This window comes from Centroberyx affinis, unplaced genomic scaffold (genome assembly GCF_046629955.1).
Source record: "Centroberyx affinis isolate AG114_WGS23_722 - 3 ecotype Tasmania unplaced genomic scaffold, CSIRO-AGI_Caff_v1 ptg000874l_1, whole genome shotgun sequence".
Classification (NCBI taxonomy): domain Eukaryota; kingdom Metazoa; phylum Chordata; class Actinopteri; order Beryciformes; family Berycidae; genus Centroberyx; species Centroberyx affinis.
In genome coordinates, this window is record NW_027279466.1 from 395,355 (window position 1) to 418,851 (window position 23,497).

The 23,497-nt window shown below is 42.2% G+C and overlaps 1 protein-coding gene across 1 annotated transcript in view; it reads left to right on the forward strand.

Moving 5' to 3' along the window:
• Positions 1 to 22,438, forward strand: part of LOC139645493 (lisH domain-containing protein ARMC9) — a 38,278-nt gene extending 15,840 nt beyond the window's left edge. Inside the window, exons 16-26 of the mRNA XM_071521217.1 lie at positions 517 to 593; positions 2,623 to 2,697; positions 3,509 to 3,599; positions 4,140 to 4,192; positions 6,336 to 6,434; positions 7,226 to 7,341; positions 10,966 to 11,135; positions 11,841 to 11,946; positions 16,822 to 17,012; positions 22,272 to 22,290; positions 22,378 to 22,438. Of these exons, the coding sequence (XP_071377318.1) occupies positions 517 to 593; positions 2,623 to 2,697; positions 3,509 to 3,599; positions 4,140 to 4,192; positions 6,336 to 6,434; positions 7,226 to 7,341; positions 10,966 to 11,135; positions 11,841 to 11,946; positions 16,822 to 17,012; positions 22,272 to 22,290; positions 22,378 to 22,438 (1,058 nt within the window). The remainder of the gene's footprint in view (positions 1 to 516; positions 594 to 2,622; positions 2,698 to 3,508; positions 3,600 to 4,139; positions 4,193 to 6,335; positions 6,435 to 7,225; positions 7,342 to 10,965; positions 11,136 to 11,840; positions 11,947 to 16,821; positions 17,013 to 22,271; positions 22,291 to 22,377) is intronic.
• Positions 22,439 to 23,497: the final 1,059 nt, after the last annotated feature.

Here is a 23,497-nt window from a genome sequence, read left to right on the forward strand (position 1 = left end):
GGATCACAGTGAAGGCCATTATTGGTCAGCCTCGGGATCAGGCTGTCAATAAAATGTAATCATCTCCAGCTTTTTGGAACACAGTGCTTTAACAGTATACTCTCCCTTTTACTTGTTTCGTCTTACATCATATCTAGAGTATATCTTTGCTCATATCACCCATCCCCCCCCCCCCCCACGCTCCACACACACCATTAATACAGATACATTCCCTGTTTCTCAAGTGTACTTTTGCTTCAATTGCCTGAGGCTTGCTTTTTATAGAATGCCACTATACTGCACCACATTTGATGCAACAGTCAAATGAAAGTGGAGTTAGTTCATTTATTTGCACATAAAAAGAAAGAAATTACAGATTGAGCAGGGGATAAAAAAAAAACCCTAAAGGGCTTCTTACCTAAAGACAACAAATAAAATAAAATAAAAAATGGGGAGATTAGACAGGCTTCTTGTGTTGTTTGATTTGTGTGTGTGTGTGTGTGTGTGTGTATTTATGTGATGGCTGTCTTTGCACAGGAAAAAGGAAGTGTGCGGAGAACGCCAAGCATGTGCTGAAGGTTCTGACCGACCTCCTGGGACACGAGAACCATGAGGTGATACACACACCCGTCAACACACACACACACACACACACATACACACACACACACACACACACACACACACACACACGCACAAATGCATCCAGTGCATCTAATACACACACACACACACACACACACACACACACACACACACACAAAGATGCACAGTGCCTGTAATACACACACAAACACACTTTCATAGAAACACCAACTCATGCTCACACACTTACCCCTATTACAAGATACAAAATACACCATTTGTTGTTCCAAAAGAAATATATTTGCAAGGCCAGCACAGAAAACGGTGGTCAACACATGCAACAGGCAGATTGGATTGAGTTAAACCTAAAGGGGCAGAGCCACAGTTTTTCAGGCTGAAGTAACATTACACTGAAGCAGAGGAGGATGTTAATATCATGAAGCCTAGCACTCTTTCTACTAACTAAAATAAATGCAATCTAGCCGTACTAAGTTAGCTAGGTTAGCTAGTTAGCCTAGCTGACCTTTCAAGTTCAAACTAACCAAACTAGCCCATAGCTATCTAGGTAAGCTAGTTAGCTAGCTGCCAACCTTCCAAGATCATGAATGAATGGAAAAAAAAAACATTGGCGTTTATATATTTTTTTATTACATTTTGACCAGAGTTCATATTCAAGTTTGCCAGCTAAAGCTAACTTGCACTCTGAAAAACTGTTTCTCTTTGTCTCCACTGAGGTTTAACTCAACCACCAAGTATATTTCTGCCTCCAAGCTGCTTTGCCACCTAGAAATGTTTGTGTTACTAAAACTCCAATCTGCACACAACAGTGGGCAACATACAACACATCCATCATTTATTACAGCATTCACAGTAATACACACACAGTCGCATCCACACACAGCGCTTGTTAGCTTACTTACCTGTTGACACAAGCAAAATGCACATCCAAGTTGCTGTCTCCCTGTTCTAAACTCCTGATGTCATCCATTGCAATACCACTGCAAACCCAGCAGGCATGTACACGCCTGCCATAAAGTTCTGTTTATAATACAATACAATACAATATAGTTTATTGTCCCCGTGGATAAATTTGTCTTGGACTCAAATGCTGCACACATATAACTGCCTCCATAGTAGTAATAGTAAAAAACAAACAACGTATAACAAAGCAACACATACTGTAGCAAATCACAACCACAAATTACACATATTGCACATTACGCATATTGCACATGTTACACATATTGCACATATTACACAACCAGTGATAAGAACACCATGAAGCTATCGCACAACCCCTGCAGCCTCAAGCAACATTATTTAAAATTTTAACTGAGGTAGGCACAAATGAGTTTTTAAAACGGTTGAGTTTACATCGGGGTACTCTATGTCGTCTGCCAGAGGGTAAGAGCTCATACTCGGCGTGGAGAATATGAGATGGGTCAGACAATATTCTCTGTGCTTGCCTGCTCATATATCGGACTGGAGGGACTGGTGTTCATTCCTCCCCATAACCTTCATGGCAGTCTGTACCAGATGAGCAAGCTTTTAGACTTCAACTGTACAGAGAGATTGCCATACCATGCTGTCATCCCATACCTGACTGTGCTCTCTCATACAGCCTGGTAGAATAAAAACATAATCCTCTGATCCTCTGATTTACGGTGCCCTCCAGAATGTTTGGCACCCGAGATAGAGTTGAGTGAACAAGACTATAAAAGATAAACAATATTAGCTGCATTCATTTGTTTACCAAAATGTGTCAGTAAGTATGGAGGGAACTGTGCATCTGTTATCAGCCTGTTAAAGCTTAACACCCCCAAGGACTTCTGGCTCCCTTTTACTAATGTACGTGATAAGTCCATGTTAACGCAGCACAGTCATAAAAATAAATTCATATTTGCATGCACTGTATAAACATTCTTTTTGCTCTTTGCATCTACATGTTTCCTTATTGCTGCATGTTTAGTCTAGCTGTTGCCTTTGAGATGACAAAGATGAAGGTTGTATGTCTGTGTGTGTGTGTGCGTGTGTGTGTGTGTGACTCTGCTTTTCCAGATTCGTCCGTATGTGAACGGAGCCCTGTACAGTATCCTGTGTATTCCCTCTGTGCGGCAGGAAGCCAGAGAGATGGTGAGATAGCAGAAATGCGTTCATCTGCTGAGAGGAAACAGATTCAGTTTGTTTTTTTTGCTCTGGATTCGTAGTCTTCCACTACGTCACCGCACGGCCGTCTTTGGAGGGCAGACAGGTGTTCATAGCCATACGACACAGTGGCTGGACTCAGATAGTGGCCGAGCCTGTAGCGTTTATGTTAGTGGTCTGCGTAGGTTGGAAATTAAATGTAATTGTCCCACACAATTAATCGGGGGTTGGGAGGGACTATGGATCAGGCTGTGTCCGTCCAGCCGTCAAATGTGATATTCCAGGTGATATCTGAGACACCACTGGCCTGTTTTTGATTAAACTTTGAGGGATGCTGCAACTTGTCGCTGTATTTTTGTATTTTTGTATTTTTGTGTTAAAATTAATTAAAGGTAATTAAAGGTTAACATTTTAAACTCAAATGTAATATCTCAGACACCAATTATTCGATTTTCACGAAACTTGGAGGGATGATGCATTTTGGCACACTGATTGGCCAACATTATTATTATTATTATTATTATTGTTGTTGTTGATGTTGTTTTTATTATTATTATTATACACAACCACACAAAATGTTTACAATACATTAAATTGTTTGGCTACCACAGCTTGAAACTACCACTACCATTAACACTATTTTGTCTATGAATGGTAAATCAAGTCAGGTTTTTCTATTCTAAAACTACCTGGAAGAATTTGCCTCTGTGGCCAACAGTTAACTGCAAAGTGAGGTTCATACCCCGGTGTGACTTTGTATGTGTTTTCTTCATGTGTGTGTGTGTGTGTGTGTGTGTAGAGTGTAGAGGAGATCCTGTGCTGCTACAGCAAAGAGGAAAACCCAGAGCTCAACAGGCAGATTGAGTTTATCATCAAACAGCTCAACTCAGGTCAGTCGAGTCAGATTTACATGCAGTGGCCTTTGTCTAGTGTATTAACCTATAAGGAAAAACTATTGTACATTGAAAGTGGGTTGTATATAATACTGTGAAAGTACTTAATGAAATGTGAAATTGCGCTAAAGTTTTGGGCATCAGGCAACTGGCTTTACTCACAGTGGTAGTACACTGTTAGTCCAAAACTGATGTGTCACACAGTGCTTTACAGAGCAGCAAAGGGAATACATACAGATAAATATGAGTGTGGCTTCATGGATTTTGTGAGTGTTTTCTCATGTGTCAAATAGTAGCCATCATTTGTGTTTTTGAGATATTGAATGATAAAGTTCAGGTAGCAAAATACCTTCCAAAGTGTTTTTTAGAATCAAAACACTTCATATTTTTTGAATTTACACTATGTATGTATCTGAAGAGTTTTATTCTAAGGTGAGATAGCCACCAATTGACACCTACTCTTGTAAAACAGTTCATATTGGGGAAGATTAACTCTTTGTTTATTTAATCCTGGTGTTGTGGCTGTGTCCCACCCAGCTGAGGAAGAGGGGCCAGAGTCAGACGATGAAGACGAAGAGGACGATGATGATGTAAGGCTACGTCTTAGCCTCTTAGGCATTGAAGATTCAGTGCATTCTACCACCATATCCACCAGTCTACACATTCACACAGCCACACGCACACACACACACATGTACTACCACTTCACAAAAATCATTATAAAGCATCATCAAAAACCAAATCAAAAGAACAACAATGAGGAACAGATGAAAAATGAGGGAGAGAGGAGGGTAAGCTCGACAAAAAAGCCCACCCCACATCTGACACCTTTCCTAAACCTGTAGATGGCAATCTTGGTGTGACACAGATATTGGATGTCTCCCATCTGTGTGTGTGTGTGTGTGTGTGTGTGTGTGTGTGTGTGTGTGTGTGTGTGTATGGCGATGGGCCTGGCAGATTGGATTCTGTGGGAAAGTGGGTTAGCAAGATAAGGTACATTGCAGCACCTTAAAGGGGGGGAAGGGTTGAGGGTCACCCAGGTGTGTGTGTGTGTGTGTGTGTGTGTGTGTGTGTGTGTGTGTGTGTGTGTGTGTGTGTGTGTGTGTGTGTGTGTGTGTGTGTGTGTGTGTGTGTGTGTGTGTGTGTGTGACGGTATGTGCCCCTATTCCCCTCGTGGTCACCTAATAATTGTTTGAGTGTGAGCGCCTCCGTTGCTTTGCCTGTGATCTCAGACTCGGTGCTATCTATTTACCATTGCTATAACAGGGAAGGGATATATGTTCCCGACTTGTGTAAGTGTGCACAACACTGGGCTCTTGTTGATGCCTTGTGGATTGGCACCGGGCATTGTATTGGTATTTAGCCTAGTTTGTATACTCACATTAATTATTAACGTCGTAAACAAGTTGTCACACACTAGAGTCAAGTCAAGTGACATAAAATTTTATTTATACAGCACATTTCATACCAGGACATGTGTTTTACATGCACAAAAATAAAAGGGGTACTAAAGAGGATATAAGAGGCCATAGTAAAAAGAAATAGACAAAGACAAAAAGAGAGAGGGAGAGCGAGACCCATCTCATATGCCATACTAAATCCAATTTTAAATTAGGAAGTTGTGGGGGGTTATTTCAGGTCATCTGGCAGACTGTTGCATGAGAGCATAAAACAAAAAGCTGCTTCATTAGTTCACTAGTCAGATTTGACTAGCCCTGACCCTGTGTATGTTTAAACGGTCAGTGCCAGACGAGCTGAGCGACCTGACACGCTCCTAACTGACAAGCATGTTGGAAATATAAGGTGGTGCCAGGCCATTCAGAGCTCCATAGACCAGGAGAAGGATCTTGTAATCAATTCTACTCACTGGAAGCCAGCAAAGAGATTTAAGAACAGGGTTTATAAAGTCAGATTTTCTTGACCTAGTCAAGACACACAAGCGGGTGAAATTGTTTTTATGTAATGGTGTTTACTGCCAGAAGAGTTTTCTTAAAAGTAGCATATATACATAAAAATAAGATACGAGAGAGGACAAGAAAGATTGCTAACTAGTTTCATGGTTACCACAAAAGTTGGCATAGAGACCATGCTGTTTATGAGAATTATCAACATGGGTGGAATGTAGCTGATTGTGATCAATCAAATTGCTAAACCGAAGCTACCCATAATGTAATTTTAATTCCCTGCTGATGGATGCTGGCACAGTTTATTCTAAGTGTGAAACGTGGAGGTTTTGTTAGATATTCTCAACAGTTACATTTGTCTTTGAAGTGGCTTTTCTTGCACATTGTACCCATATACCACTCTGTTTGAAAATTTGGCATCCAACTACTGTAACTGAGGTTCAACTGTGGCAGAAACAAATGGGGGAAAAACACTAGTTGGGTACAGACTCCCTCACTTGCAGACTCCCATTCAAACTATGAATTTAAGTGATCATTAAATCTAAACATCTATTTTGCACATTATTTTGGTCATAATGTTAGCTATGTTGATTTTTACCCACTATCATCTAATACAGCCTTTAAAGAGAGAGAGAGAGAGAGAGAGCAATACTAACTTCATAATGCTAACAGGAATATAAAGAGACTGGTAGCAGCGTCTGCCAGTTAGCTGCGTAGCCAGATGTTTTTCTGCATGTCTGTCACCCTCGTGGCTATTTCTTCAGCAGACCTTACTTCCTCTTCCGGTTGTCTCATTGTTATCTAATTCAGTATCATTGTCTCGTGACAGGAAGATTTGATGGAGACAGACCTAGATAAAGAGGAAATTCTCCAGCCGCAGCCCAGGGAACTGTCTGGGGAGAGCCTGCTCACCACCGAGTACCTGGGAGTAAGAACACACACACACACACACACACACACACACACACACACACACACACACACACTCTCTCACACATTTCATTTCATTTTGGCAAATCTGCTGCATCTCAATTTGGGGCAATGGGGCGCTTTTCCGTACTGCAGCCCCACTCCATGATTTAGGCTGATAAGACTGTTATTTTTACATAACAATCTTGCCTAGTGCAGCTTTAAAGCATTTGTGCGCACTCTAGCAAACAAAATAAACACCGTGACACCGCTACCGGCTTACTCGTCATATAATGTAAGTTAAACAGAAACCTCATTTGCCAAAGAAATGTGGCTTTTGGAGAGACAAATCTAAGTCACCGAAATATAGTGATTATTGAACCACATCAGCATTACCCATAACCCATCCTCTCACCCCGCAGAATGGCCTCATGTTGACCTACATAGCTACATGGCTCGCTTGCTCCAACACCTGTAATTGATGATGTAGTATGACACCCCTATTGTCAGCTGTGATTCAGTGTGTGTGTGTGTGTGTACGTGTGTGACAAAGTGACATCGGACCCGTCCTGCGAGCCCCGTGGGGATTGCAGGGATTTCATGTCACTGTGTCACCGGCCTGAGGGGCGATGGCAATAGAAATTTCCTAAAGAAGACACAGCATCAATATCTGTCCCCTTTGTGCTTCCCGGTTCATTTGAATGGAGAGTTGCTGAAGCCGTCACGTTAAAGGCACGCGCGGGTCCTCACTTTACTGTCAACGTGTTGCTGATCGCTTGTGTGTGTGTGTGTGTGTGTCTGTGTGTCTAGATCATGACCAACATGGCAAAAGTGAAAAGGAAGTCTGCCCCTCCGCCTCAGCAGAGTGTCGATGAACCCCTACAGCGGCCAGTCACCCCCGGTTCTCACCGTAATGTGAACGCAATGTAAGTTAAACGCACACACACACACACACACACACACACACACACACACACACACACACACACACAAACACAATAAATGCCCAAAAAGCCCAAGTAGGGTTCACTCTCCAATTATGCAACAGGTACACCCACTGCCAAGCATTTACGTTTACATTTTCTATTTTTTATTCAGATCCCTATTAGCTAACACCTCAGTGACCACTACTCTTCCTTCCGTCCACACTCACATTCATAGCTATGGGCAATTTAATGTGTCCAATCCACTTGAGTTGTATATGTTTAGACATGTAAGTCTACATTTTGTGTAGTGTAGTGAGTGTCTTACAATGAGCGTGCAGGTTGGCGTTCAGTGTCTTGCTCAGGGACACTTCTGACTGGTGATGTACTGACTGATTGAATGTTGTGGGGATCGAACATGTGACTTCCTGGTTACATGACAGTCTCTCTCACCAGTATGCGAAGTAGCCAGTTTCCAACAGCTTACATACATACGCTGAACACATGTAACAGCCAGTCATTTCCAAGTGCCCTATAATCTACCAGAACTATATTTCCATTGATTTAGACAGACATCTGGCCTCTTTTCTCTCAAAGCTGATCATTTTACAACAGCAAAAAGGGCCAAGGCTCTAAAGATAGCTCATAGCCTGATCTTAGATGGGCAAGAGGATAAGGAAGACCAAAAGTAGGTTATTTTGACGGTGATTGGGTTGCCATCATTGTCATTGGACGCGAGTAGAACTGGAGGCAGAACTGGAGGCAGAGTATTGAATGCAGATGACGGTCTGTGCAAATAGAAAGACAGGGTATTATTTTACCCTAAAATATTCCTTTAAAAAGCACTGTGATGGATTGCAGTTCTACTCATGACCTGACCCCAGGGATGAAGGTCATCTTCCAACCATGACATTAGTTGATATTGTAAGGTGATGGATTTACTTACATTTTCTATCTTATCACCATAAGATATCTATCTTATCACCATAAGATAGAGGTGTGGCATTCCTTTTTTTTTTTTATTCAGATGATTTTTTTATTAAGTGAGTTGGTAGGTGATTTTAAGAGCCAAAGGTACAAAGTTACATATGACACAGTTAGAAAGGGTAGAGACCTTCCTAATATTAAGTTTGCTGAGTCACTTTCATCTCCCCTAATTGACTGAAGTGGATTTAAAAGGTTAAATCGAGTAAGGGATCTTCGCTTTCACCTGGTCACTTCATTTCATGGAAAGAGCACATGGTCCTAATCTTTACACTCAGTGCTAGTTGTAGCTGCACAGTATTTGGTGAGAACTATGAAGTGTGATGTATTGACTTGAAGTGCCAACTAGTGTCACAAACGAATGAGATACAGCAAATGAGATACAACTACAACACGTCAGTGCAGTAACAATAGCTTGACAAATTACAGCTAGCCAAGTGGACCAACAAGACATTGCCAAAGCCAGAGCCAGTGAAGTTGAACAGCAGTTATGTCTCCTGGCTAGTGGCTTTATGCCTGTTGGCTGTTTTCCATCACCGAACGTGGGTGCAGTTGGTGCTATCAGCAAAATCCTCATCCACTCCAAATGAGGTCATCCAGCTGGCCTGCCCTGAAAATCCAACAAAGACCTCACCAGCTGACAAGGATGTCTCTCTACCTATCTAGAGGTCCTCGGGGCTCAGGTTTGGCACGCCATTGTTCCACCTGGATCCCCCTCCTAAATCAACTGAATCTGAACAATGAGCCACTGGAGGGCAGGAGGCCATTGTTGCATGCTGCCGTAGATCGTTGTCTTCGGCCCCTAAGTGCCTATGTTTCCCAGGACTAAAGAGCCTTTCGCAGGGCTTCAGTCAGCGCTTTTGACAGAGAAGAAAAGGAGAAATAAAGTTTGGATATGCGTGACAGACAGTTGCAGAGCTAAGCATGAGACAGTGAGTCACCTTAGTAGTGTCTTCCTCCTTCAGGATGGGCATAATCCAGAGGTGTGACCAAGTCAACTTTGCTCAAGTCCCAAGTCAGTCTCAAGTCTTGAGGCACAAGTCTCAAGTCAAGTCTCAAGTCTAAATGTACAACACCAAGTCAAATTCAAGTTAAGTCCATGTCATTAATGTCAAGTCTCAAGTCTAAATGTAGCACACCAAGTCAAGTCAGAACAAATCAACAGTCCCGTATCAATTTAACATCTCAAAGAAAACAAAACATCTAGGACTTTTCAATGTAATATCGTTTTAACAGTATAAAAACTTGGTAAGCGCATCATGAGAATTTAAATCCAGTTGTCTGGTGGAACAAATCTCTTAACTTTCAATCTAAGCCATTTACACAAACACAAGATCTTTCGTCAAGACTTGAGAAACCTTTTCATGTCTACAAAGTACAAGTCAAAGTCAAGTCCCAAGTCACCAGAACCCAAGTTAGGTCAAGTCTCAAGTCTTCTCTTCATGCATCAAGTCAAGTCTCAAGCAAATAAAATTGTGACTCAAGTTCACTACTGATTCTGGTTAACAGAAGTTAAACAGATTCCACCATGGAAAGTGAATTTGGGGAATTGCACAATAGTATGGAAAAATATTAGTCATTCCCAATACACATGACTACGCATTTTATTTAGTTGCAAACCCACTGTCATTTCACATAGTTGTATTAGTTGTTGTGAAGTATAGTCATCAGCTACACAGTGATATGACATAAGTTTACAGTCATATCACCCAGCCACTGTCAAATCTTCAAATTCAATCAAGAAATGAAGATGAGAAAAGGTTTTTTGAAATGGAAATTGTATAGGAACCCTATAATCTGCAGCTTCAAAGAGCTGCCTCATCCAACCCAACATGAAAAACGTGTATTCATTGCCTTGCCATAGATGCCAATATCATAATCTTTCTGTGTCATAATCATCCATCATGAACCAATGAATCATATTTTTAAGATATTAAGAGAACAATGAGAGAGGAACAAATCAAGCTGTGATCACACAGACTGTGCGTACCTTACAATTTTCCCTATCTACGGTTTCACAGTGCACCTTGCGTTGTAGAACACAGCATTTGATTTGAAGTTGATCTCTGTTAAACTTGGCTCTTTGGGGATTTTATGTTGTAGTGCAGTAACAATTTCTAGATAGCCTACTTGCTAGGTGGCGCTCCACAATGGTGCAACTTGAGTTTTTAGAGGCTCCAGTACCCATATACCACTATATAGTACTTTATAGCAGTGATTCTCAACCTTTTTCATATCAAGGACCCCTCTCTCTGTGTCTTTTAGACCCAAATCTGAGAATATTTTTATTGCTAGATATGATTTTGTCCAGAATTCCATGACTATCTGCATTGTAGGTAGAGAGATAAGAGTGAAACTATGATCAAAATAGTCATTCTTCTACATTCTATAATTCTTTTAAATTAAATAATGGTGAAGTTTATCAATTCATCAATTTGCTGGGGACCCCTGGAACCCCTTCAAGGCCCACTGGTGGTCCCCGGACCCCACGTTGAGAACCACTGCTTTATAGTATCAAGAGTGCATTCATTTTTAGCATGGGTGGCCTCAGTGGGAATCAAACCCAAACCATGGCAGTGTCAGTGCCATGTTTTACCCAGTGAGCTGTAAAGGACACATGTTTGTGTTTGTGTTTATGTGTAGGGACTTCCAAGCTGGCAGTCAGGGAGGAGAGGACAGCAGGGACAGGGGATTCCCCCTGAGCAGACAGAGGAGCGAGGAGGGCAGCCTGCCTCCTTCCCGATTCAGCTCCCGACCTCCTACACGCTCCGGCAGCCGGCCCAGCACCGCTGACTCCCTGCACCACAGCATCGGTGGGTGACCCTCTGTGTGTGTGTGAGTGTGTACTTGCAGTTTTTGTCCCAGCTGTCATTTACCAATACTTTGAAAATAAAAGTTGTTTTTGGACAGTTTCATTGAATTAGAATTCTGAAATAGTAGAATAACACATCTGTGATCATATCAAAATGCTGTGGCTTTCCCCTGGTTGCTTGTCTGCAAGCTGATTACTCTTACTTAACACAGACCGTGTGTCCCAGAATTCAGCTGCATATTTGTGGGACAATTTCATTTCCCTCCCGCCTGCGATTATTTACTTTCATATTGGATTTCTTTGATGTGATGTCCAGTGTCCACTAGGCAAGGAAGCCCCATCAAGAGCTCTCCACAAAACATTAATATAAATAATGAATAATGAACTTTATTTGTTTGGCACTTGATACAGACTTACAACATGCTTTACAAAGAGAAGGTAGTGATAGTAAAAAGACAGTGAATACAACACATAACAGCACTAAAGATTTGTAACTGTTATTTCATGTTATATTTAGATTAGCCTATTTCAGTTTTGAGTTCAGTTTAGATTTGAAACCTTGATCTGGGTAACATTTGGTATCATTAGAGCACTTGAGTGATGAAGCTCTGCTGTCTCTTTCTCTTGCACACTCTCTCACACACACACACACACACACACACACACACACACACACACACACACACACACACACACACACACTCAGACTCGGAGTGTGGCCGGTTGTCCCAGGAGTCGGGGCTGGACGGGCCGTATGAGGGGCGAGCCAGAGAAGGACATTCCCAGGAGGAACACAACGGACACTCTGCCAGGTAAACTCACACACAGACGTTAACTACACAAGCACATGTACGCACACACACGCACACACACACACACACACACACACACACACACTTAAGAGTTTTCATGCATTTTGCTCCCTCTTCATGGCTGAAAGAGCTGGTGTCTCTTGGTGAATGGAACTGCTAATGAAGGATCCTGTGGCAGAGCTCAATAAGTTGCTGTCTTTGATTAGTCAAGACTTAAATGGCTTTGGCCCCCTTGGCCTGCTGGTCTGCGATTGGATTACTGCCTTTTTAATCGCTTATATAACAAAATTTGACTCTACTTTTACCTTTTATGTAATTGTGAGTCTATATTGATTACAAATGTTGTAAGCTGTTTGTTGGCAGCTTTCATATTTTGTTTGACGCTGCTTTCTTACCAAATTGCAGTTTGCCTGTTAGCAACATTATATAATAAATTCTATTAGGCTATGTTTACATTAATAATAGTCAGTAGTGCACGACCATCCAGACACTGACACGCCATTATCATTCCAGGCCAGTTGCATGCCACGCAACAAACAATACTCAATGTACAACTTTCAATTCACCATACAGTAAGTAATGTGAATTTGACAACAAAGCACTAATAATTGCATAATTACCTCAGTGTAAGTTTGCAAGATATCACTATTACCAACACATATTTTAGCCTGCATGCACACATATTACAGCTTTAATTAGTGAGATATTGCAAATGTATCTACATGCAAAGGGCATTCACATAGGACAAAACAGACAATCACAGTTAAGTGTTTGAAACTCAATTTAGAATACTTTTTGAGAACTTACTATCTGAGTTATCCTGATTCATCTTGTCCACCATATAGATTAAAACACTAACGATTACTATCAAATGCAATTCGACCCAGGTTTGAGATGCTACAGTTACACTTGTTTCAGTGTGACTTTCTATCGGGGGTCGGCCTTGCATTGTGAAGTGTAACTGCAGCCACAGACACACAAACACTCACATTCTCTTCCACATGGCAGCAACAGACACTCAGCTTATCTGTGTCTCAGTGTTGCTCTGTGTTGGCACCCTGTAAATATAGTTCTGCGCTAGGCTAACGGTTAGCTAGCCATGTGACAGAGTGTGACATTCCTGGCCCGCACTGGAATGAAGAGGTCCGGTAGGTTCATCACTATCTAGCCCTCTGCAGATCCTCTGCACTTTACCCTCTCCTTGCCTGCTCCATTCTCTCTGTCTGTTGTTCTCTCCGCAACACTGAATTCAGTAAGAGGTATGGAAATCAGAAAGAGGAGAAGCGTGGAAGAGAGAAGAGGGAAAAGGAGGATATGAGTGCATCAAGGAGTGAAAATGAGACAAAGGCATTTAAAAAGATGGATTTGATTTGATTTGTTCAGGGAAATACAATACAAAACACAATAAAAACCTAATATTATATAGGCCTTACATGGTACAAGCTAAGCTGTCATAATACTGGCCACTTTTAAATTTGTTCCAAAGTAAGTTTTTGTTTTGCAGGGGGAGGCAGCTCCATAAACTGATACAAAAGAAGCAAAATGAGCAGTGAGCTGCAGAGCTTTTCACGTCAGGCATTATGAAGGACTTAAAGCTCGGGTGTTGTAGGAATGTTGACTATGAGCCATCGTAATATGAGATTTGAGACATCCAGTGCATTGCCCTTCATAAGATAATACACATGATTAATTTTAAATTGTTCAGCTCTGGGTTTGACAGGCGGTATTCTGGCTTGTGAAAACTCCCCAAAGCTGATGTGTTTGATAATGTTGTTTTGCATGGTTTGGACTCTATTTTCCATTTTGGCGATATGCCACTGTACCAAGCCGAACAAGCATGAATATTATGGCACTGAATGAAAGGTTGCACCAGAAGAGTTTCAGTAAAGAAACTTCAGCTTGATGGCTCATTTGGTCAATAGTTTGGTTGCAACTGCCTCCCCTGAAAGGGACTGATCCTCAGTTAGGGAACGACACAAGACTAAAACTAAACAGCATGAGTCAGCAGAGGGTCCAAGAAAACTCTGAGGTGTGTGTCAGTGTATTTGTGTGTCTGTGGGGAGAGTTGGCAGCGGTGGGATTCCACACCGATCGGTGACTCAGCACTGCCAAGCCGGTCTGTGACATGCGTTTAAACGAGCAGAGCCCACAAAGAGACCCATTCAATCAACCCTCCGTTCCTCCTCCTCTCCCCTAAATCCCAGAGGAACTTGACTCCTGAATCCCCCCCCAGAGTGTAATGAGCCCCAGGAAACCACACTTTAATTAAGCCCCCGCCCCCTCCCCATCCCCCAGGAACGTAAAGCACCTCTACAAAACAGCCTGGCCTAGTCTGACTTCAGCAGCCTCATTTCACCCCGGCGCAGAGGGAGAGAGTTTTACAGCGAGGAGAGCTTCCAGGGCGAGGCCATTGATATTCTGGTTAAGTCGAGAAGAATCGTAGCAACACAGCAATTTGGCAAACATCGGCCCAGCAATCCAGCAATATATATTTTTTTTATCTTTGTTTACTTAGGGTTGGTTGACTGAGCACACTTGCTCCTTTTCAGCAACGCTCTGCTTCACACTCATTCAATTACACAAGGTAACACCTGGGGGACCAGCCAGGCTGTTTCTCATTCAGACATCAAAGTTACAGAACAGAAAGAAGTAATGAGACTGGTTAATTCATGTGAACTTATCACCTAGACTTCAATTGTGGTAAAAAAAAAAAAAAAAAAAAAAAACCCTTTTAGAGGGCTGGTCTCATGTTAAGCCATTGTCTGGTTTACTTCGCTCAAACCTAACTCGACCTTCTATATTCTGAACCTACATTAAAGGGACACCTTGACATTTTGGGCAGCAGAGTGGCCGAGAAGTTAGAGAAATCGTCTTGTAAATGGAAGGTGACAGGTTTGATCAGCAATAGCCTGTGACCATCAGCAGCCGTGTGTCCTGTCAAAGTGTCCTTGAGCAACACATTGAATCCCTGCCTGCTCACTCACTGTAAGTGAGCTAAATACCTAAAAGGTGAATGTAATTTTTCTTAACCAGATTTCTCTGTTTGTCCTTCAGCTTCCCCAAAAATGGCTTGTTAACATCGTTTGTATTTCGTTTGCATCATTTGCGTTTCCTTATTGAAACAAATGGGTGCTGCCAGCCGATTATAAGCTCCTTTGCACCTAGCCATACGTATAGATTTTAATGAAGAATACTAATAATGCTAGCAAGCATTTCATTATTTTGCTAGTATTTCTTTTTACTATAATATCTGTTACCTTAGCTTCATTTATTTCATATAACTGTGTTCTTAATGTGAGGTTAAGGTTAATGTGAGATTTCAGGTTAAGGCTGATAGCAAATTTGCGGCCTGTATATTGACGTGTTATATAAAGTACCAAAACAGAATTTTTATTCCACATTGTAGCAAACACCTGTTGAATAAATAGTAAAATTCAAACTGTCAATGTTGCAAATTGCCAATAAGACTTTAGTTTGGGTCAAGCAGGGATATAGAGGATGTCGGAGCCAATGTGACTTCCGTGAGTAGAAACAAGGAGTTTGACTGGAATCCATCTTAGATCTATTATGGTATAGGATTGCTTCATGGGAAGTAGGTCATTTTGGCTCCAGCTTGATAAGGGCATTGGCAGACTCTAGACCTTCGCTGTGCGGTTGGAGGCAGAAGAGCCATTTATTCCTTGTGACCCGGCTCTGTTTCTCAGATTCACAGGGACATGACTGTAAGTTGTCCAGTTTGCAGTTTCAGTAACACTATACAATGGCCTTACTGCACTGTGCACCAATGTAAAAGTATTGTAAGCATAATAACACTGTGTAAGTACCTAATGAAAGTCTCCTAATATACTCAAAAGACAATACAATGTAGGTAGACTATACTTAACATTTTTATAATACAAAGGTTATATAATCCGCTTGAATAAAGCCAATGTAAAGGTTTTCCATGATTTTTTTTTATCCTCTTCATTCATGATTAATACATATGAATATTTTACATCCTGTATGTCCGCTATAGGCTTTGGGGAATACTGGGTATCTGGGAAGTATCGACAAAACCGTCTGTGCTGGGTATTGTATCACCAGAAATGGAGGATATCAACTGGAACTAGTGAAATGGATGCTATCGAGTGTTAAGGGCAGAAGGCTGGTGCAAGGTTAATGTCGAACTCAGGCTGGCCACGATTTACTACGCCTATGAAGGCGTGTCTGGCAAGTGAGTTCAGTTTGCGGTGGATTAGATGGCTTTGGGGCTGTTCTGAAATGAAATCTGTTCACGTCTGTTGTGTCTCGTGGCAGCGGAGTGGCCCATCAGATAAAATGCGGGATACATTTTGAGTGATCTCCCTCACCGGAAGCAAGCGAGAAACGGGAGAGTATCTGTAATCAAAGCAGGCTTTAAAAAAAAAAAAAGACAAAAAAAGTAATCAGAAAATGACAGTTGTTGTCATGGTTTGAAACAGGAAAACGCCCAAGTCAAAAGGCTGGCACACATCCCTTGGCTAACATCGTTAATAATTTACATATTTAGTTATGAATTAACTCACTACCACACTCTCACTTCCCCTGTGACTTCTGGGCTATTTATGTTTTTTTATTTCCCTTGTCATTTCACACATCTCGTTGTTCTACCATTTTCCACCATATTATTTTGCTGTCATTTAGATTCTGTTATATTCTGTATGTTTGCTTGTCCCGTTCATTTTTTATGTTTGAAGAGAAGTCCCTTGCATTTTTTTCAATCTCACCAGTGCAATTTTTTATTTCATTTTTTTTCTGTGCTTTTCATTGTATGTTTCATAACTTGTGTTTTTTATTACTTAAGCTCTATTTCATCACTGTGCCACTTCTTCTTTTTCTTCTTCTCCCCATCCTCAGCAGTGAACATGTCCCTGCGTTTGCAAGCCGGCCCAAGATTCCCCGTACGCCTGAGACCGACGCATCATCCGTCCAGAGCAGCGCCCGGCGGGGTCGAGGCCCGGCGCTGGCCCCCCAGTTTTCCCAGTCGGAGCCCCAGCAGAGCAGCCGGCCCGCCTCAGCCAGCTCCGCCGGAGGAGGGGAGCGACAGAGTGGGTGTAAACATCTGTTCAGGGTGGGAAATTAACACCGGCCACCAGCCAAATGCTGGTAAATTTTGGCTCCGGCTGGTTAGTTTATCTACTCTGCCAGCCACTTTGGCAGGTAACCAACCCTGATTTGGAGGTCCAATTCTATTCTAAAAACCAAGTTGGCTGGTAAACCAGTGGAAAGTAATATGAGACGCACCAGCCAATGTGGCCAGTGGACAGAAGTTAGTTTCCTGCCCTGTTTCTGTTTATGTCAGACTTTGTCTCTGGTTTCTTTTCTTTCTGTTTTTTCCAACATGCATATTTTTCTCTCACCCTTCTTCATTTCTGTTTCTCTCTCTGACTCATTCCCATCTCTTTGTTTAACCCTCTTGGAATATCACTTAGCCATCGGCTGAACCAAATGTAGACATGCAAACTGCACATGGAACAATACAAACAACTAACACCAACACACCTGTTTTTGCCTGGCAGCAGCCCCATGGCCGTTTAGTGTTCAGTAGCAGAGAAGGTGTAAATACAACACTCCCTCTTCCTGTAAATGTCTACTGTATTGTCATAACTGTGTGTGTGTGTTTACACTCAAAGTTCACCAACGTGGCATTCTGCCTATCTCTGTCTCCCATACACACCAACACACATCAAATATCCTCATTTCCCTGTTCCTTACCAACAGATTTTCCCGTTTTACCAGAATTGACCACTCCTGTTGTTCTGAAAAGAAAAGCAGGCATGCAGTAACATAAGGACAAGATAAAACAAGGAATTAGTTTAAGATGACAAATCATGCTCCAGTTTCCCATGAGCTCATGTCTTGAGTTACAGACACGCTGTTATCAGCAATTTTAGCTTTGAGTCAGAAATGATTTCTACCATTACTGTTACTCTAAACAGTGTTTGCGTGCCTGTATGTGCGTGCGATTGCCACTGTTTTTGCCCTACATCAGCAAAACCATAAAAACGCTTGCCTGTTTTTTAAACAGAGTGGACAGTCCACTCCATTGAACAGTTTTTCCTCTTTACTGAGACAGCAGGAAGGCTGAGTGGGAGACATTAAGGGAAACACGGGAAGTTTGAAGGACTTCATGACCCAGAAAACATATAACGTGACGTCAGTAAACTGCACACTCCTTGGATCTAAATTTCTTCTTAGTGGCTGGTAAAGGAGGAGATGGTGAAAAAAAAAATTTTCGCAGCAGGTTCAACCATCGCCGGTGAATCCAGCTTTCCCTGGATGGAGCGCTCGCTCAGTGATGTTTACGAGACAGTTTTGTATTTCACTCTGAAGTTCAATTCATCGGTTCCCGTCCACCAAGAAGATTTCCCACCAGCGACCGTACCAGAGAGCAGAAATGGAACAGGCCGAGTCTCAATTAGTGGGGATTGGTCGCTCTTCTCTGTTGCAGCCATAATTTGTTATTTAGAATGATAAGACGTGTATTTTTACTGTATACTGTGTAACTGTATGAATGTACGTAAAGCAGGGTGTTGCTGGAAGAGACCAAGCGTACACTGGCGATTCTGCATCTCGTGTACCAAAGTCGCCTCCATTCATTTTCTATGAGACACAAGCTGTTGGCTGCGAAGTGCATCTATTCGTTCAAAGAGGATGGTGCGTTGATTGTGCAACACTTCTACCGGCTTTCACCCACTTTCTCATTACCAGGAAGTAACATTAGCTGTCCAGGCATGTATCCTGAGGACAAATTGATTATAGCGGTGTGGGGATTTCCTGAATTGTATGACCCGTCTCTCCCTACCTGTCGGGACACTGATAGGAGAAATGCTGCCTGGAGGAAGGAGGCAGATATTGTTCTCCCTGGTGGGTCTACGCAGGCTATTAAGACTGATTTTCCAGTGAATTCAGTAATCGTTAGCAATAGCTTCTCCTCAATCAATTTGGATTGATTGAATCTTATTTCTCCTACTCCGTGTCCTGGTTATTAAAAGTTTACACCGCTGTCTAAACTTTGAATTTCAAAATATTTGGGTCGTACAAAGTTGATTAACTCCTACTTGCTGCCACTAGTCGACACACACACAAGCGACCGATTTGAGGGGGCAAATTCATCGCCTACATTAGAGCTTGCCTTTTAAACATAGAAGTTGGGGGACTGCTGGATTGATGGCCTGATCAGTCGGCCTGGTCCTCTTAGTCGGGCGATAGCATCTTTCCTCCATTGCTCCATCTTGCTCTCCATGCATCTTTATCGCATTTGATGAGCGATTACCTCCGGCTGTTGCGCCGGGTGCCCTTACCATAAAGCCTGTAATAGGGCTTAATGGCCAGGCAAAGCCACCACATCCTCCTATCACTGTGTGTTTTACTTTCGAGGTCTGGCAAGTGTCTGGCTTCAAAACGGGATTGATTACGAGACATCCATTGACTCATACGGAAGTGACTTGATTGCTGCTCAGCTCAGAGGGCAATAAACAGGCGCACGGGGCAGTTAGCAAACAAGAAGGTAGAAACGTGAGCATATTCATTTTATTGGTAAGTTTACCTGCTGGTTCTCACTTGTGGATTTCCTTCTTGATCCGCTATCTTTCCAGCTTGTTATCTCTTGAATGCAGCTTCTGCCGACTGTCAAGCATTATCAACCTTGATTTGTGCTACTCTGTGGAGTCTGGCTGGAGGGGAGGGAACACCAACCACACACACACACAGGCAGGATCCCCCCCTAGGCCCGCTTTTAGTAAACACATCCGCCGTGACTGACAGAGCAGCTCCTTTGGCTGAGGAGAGGTGGAGGAGGGGTGTGTGGAGGAGGGGTGTGTGGAGTCGAGCGGGCCACCCACCCAGCTAGCTGACAGGGGGGGGGGGGGGGGAGCTGCTGCCACCCTGCCACGTCGAGAGGATGGAAAAACTGTGTTACCCTCCCCGGCTCGTGTCAACAACGCCGTCTCCACACGATGACAGATCCCGCTTGTGTTGCCATGCAGGCTGGAGCAGGTGGAGCAAGGCAGCGGTATCACTTGAGTTTATCACTGATGATGAATGTGATGAGGAAATCGAGGGCTTGGAGCCAAAGGGGCGTAGGTGCGTTACAGTAGATTTTACAGGAGAGCCAAAACAAATTTTGATCAAACTTGGATCAGCTGCTGTTACGACATACTGAGCCCAATATTTTAACTTTTAGTGTTATCAGATTGAGCATTACTATAAAACAATACTGCTACAGTTTCAGTTGAATTAAATTTGTTAACTTTTTTTAAAATGGCAAAAGAGTGAAATACACCTTTTTGGCACAAACATTGTCCCAATACAGCCATGCAGAATATGGCCGTGTGTAAGTAAACAATTGTAAAACACATTCATTTTAATACAAATCTAGCAATTACACTTCAATCAACACTGACATTTAAAACAAGATCAGAATTAATATATTTATCTTGAAGTAATGCTCAGCAACATTTACCAAGGCCTTTAAAATTGTAGGCTACATGGAACATACCAAATTGATTGATACATTTTTTTCTGTTAAAAACTGTTTGTTTTTTTAATAAACCTCTATAGACATAAGAAACTACTTTTGATTCTAAACTACTACTTTGTTTTTCTTTTGCTAGTAGAATACATTTTTGTAGGTCCTTCATCACTTATTGATGTGTCCTGGGACACATTCACAGACCTGTAAAACTCCTCATAACACTGAGGGAGAACTTCAGCTACCAGCAGTCTTACTACCAGAGCTCATCTTGACCAGTTCACACTCCTAACATTATAAAATAACATTTTGAATCTATAGGCCTAAGTATTTAATGGGAATATTAACATATTTACATTCATCTAATATTGACCTAGAATATTAATTAGGATATGAATAGAATACTAAAAATGATGTGATCATGCTGCCATGCTAGCATTACTTACATCAGCATGCATTTTGAGCTGACCTAAGTGCTGTTAGAATCCTCTACCCACAATGCTTGTTCAGTGTCAAAAGTGGGGTTTTGCTTGGTGTCAAAAGGGCGTAAGTGTGGTTACGTACTTTTACTGTTACGGCTTTCAGTTTGTGTTTAATTAAAACTTATGGGTCATGATTTCAGTTGTGTCCTTTTGGCACTGAAAAGATCTCACTGAGACCTTTCAATATTACTTTGCTGTTATTGGCCCATCTCAATATTTCCTTCTGTAACACTTTTTAAGGCATTTCTCAACTGTGGGCTGTGATCTGGAGTATCTTGTGTGTATGGGAGTAGGTATGGGATGGGAGGGGGTAACCCCTGAATGTTGACTTTAAGTGTTGCAGATGATGTTTGGTGTACCATCAGTCATCTGAACAGTATGACAGTCAGAATAAATTTGACAGGTGCCCTTTAAAATCAGGAATTTGGTGTCCCATTGCATGTTGAAGTTATCACATTATTTTACACATTATCACTTTATAGTTGTTACAAGGTGTCAGGACCCAAATTCAGGTCAGTCAGATGATCAGGAGTCAGACAGCCAGTCATCATACTTAACTCCTAACACCAAACGGTGCTCTCTCACCTTCTATTGAGTGATTCTCGCTCGCCCGGTTAGTCTCGCTAATGTGGTTAAGCTTTGCAACTTCAGTGGCTAATCTATGCATGACAAAAATATTTTTCTGGCACTGTTGGACTGGACAGCATCTGGACTTGTTCTCCTGCTCAAATGTAAAGTGCAGCTGTGAGCATCACTAGCAACAAACAGCAAGAGATCAGAGGCTGCAAGGAGCAGAACATCATTCTCACACAAACTTTGACAACTAGCACGCTACCTAATTAGCATTAGCTAGCTAACCTGGAGTGGATAACACTGACAATAAAAATTGACAAGAGAAAGTTAGCGATTGATCCACTTGCTGCACTTCTCTTGAAGCATGTGAGTGTTACAGGATGTGGTAGTGGGTAACCATCCTCTACTAGGATGTGGATACATGATGTTCTACTAGAGATAAGAAAGCATGCAGAGTTTTCTCATCTTGTCCAAGAGCTTGGCCTAGATACTGGCACTATTTAGGGTAGTTTCAAGGGCAGCTTTTGCATCAACGTATTGCATGGCAAAGCTAAAGTTGAGATGTTGAAAGTCACTGAAAAAAGGTGCAGTGTTCTATGTGATACTTATATTGTAAAGCTGGCTGCTGCAAATCACTATTTTGTCATTTTATAAAGTCAAAATTCAGACTTTCCTCCACCTCCTCCTCCAACCCCCTTTACCACCCTCACCCCAACCCCTCCACCCAACCCATCCCGGCTCCCTCCATCCTCCCCTCCCCTTTCTCTCTGCTCCTCCAGGCAGCCAGTCACAGAGGAGGTGAGGAGGGAGCTGTCACCATGGAGCGGCTCTATCTCCCCGGGAGCACCCAGCTTCCTGTAACATCATCCCCCAGGTTGTGATCAGGGTCAGGGCAACAGAGATGGTCGGGGACCGGCTGGAGAGGAGAGGGGGAGCAGCAGCATGAGGAGGAGGAGGAGGGGGGGGGGGGAAGAGGAGGTGGAACAATGCGCAGGATTGTGTCAGCCTCGGCACAGACTTCTTCTGTAACACAACATGAGGTCAGGCAGTAAGCACAACAAGCAGCCCCCCTGCCGGCCAACCCTGCGCCCCCTGTACCCCGACCTGGCCCTGGCCCTTCTCTCTGCCTCTCTCATCCAGATCGTATGTAAGGCTCTGATTCAGAGTAGGGCTGAACAATTTAGAAAAAATATCTAATTGCGATTATTTTGACTGATATTGCAATTGCGATATGATTTGCGATATTAGACGGAATGATAATTTTTACATCATTATTCTCATTTTCATTGAAAAACTATGATTATTAAAATGATTATGGTGTGATTTTTGCGGGGATCTGTACCAAACAAAGATGTTTTCTTAAGTCTGTAGAATATGATGTGTAGGCCAGGACATCTCTGCAGCACCACAATATTTAATTTAAAATGGTATTTTGACACTTCCTTCGATTTGAAAATTGCAGTAGGCCATATTGCGATTTCGATAAAATTTTGATTAATTGTTCAGCCCTAATTCAGAGTTGGTGCACGTTAGTCATGCGCCTTCGTCCTTCAGCCAAGATAAAAAATACGCGAGACAAGAACTTTGTATTCTGACTCGTTCCACGTGGGCGTGTAGCTTTGAGTTGGGTGGTGCGGGGTAGAATACTTAAATTATCTCTTTTTCTGTCTTTAGTGAGTTTTTGCAGATCAGCGCTCTCAGCGGGCCAGTCATGTTCCCTTTAAGAGAAGCACTTGCTTTTAATTTCAAAGAAACTGACAGATCTGTAGGCCCAAAGAGAAACAGATCAATTAGCCTAAAAGCTGCGCCACATTTCCAATTATATGATATCTTTCCATATTACATGGACTTACATCATTGCATTGTTCATTCATTAGGCCTATAATAGGCTAATCTGTGTTTTTATTTAAGTTGGTTTCAATATCAAGTGCTACAATTTGGAAATGGCGTTTCAGAGTTTGCCTGTGTTGATTAGAATATCAATTAGGCTTAATAAAATGAAGCT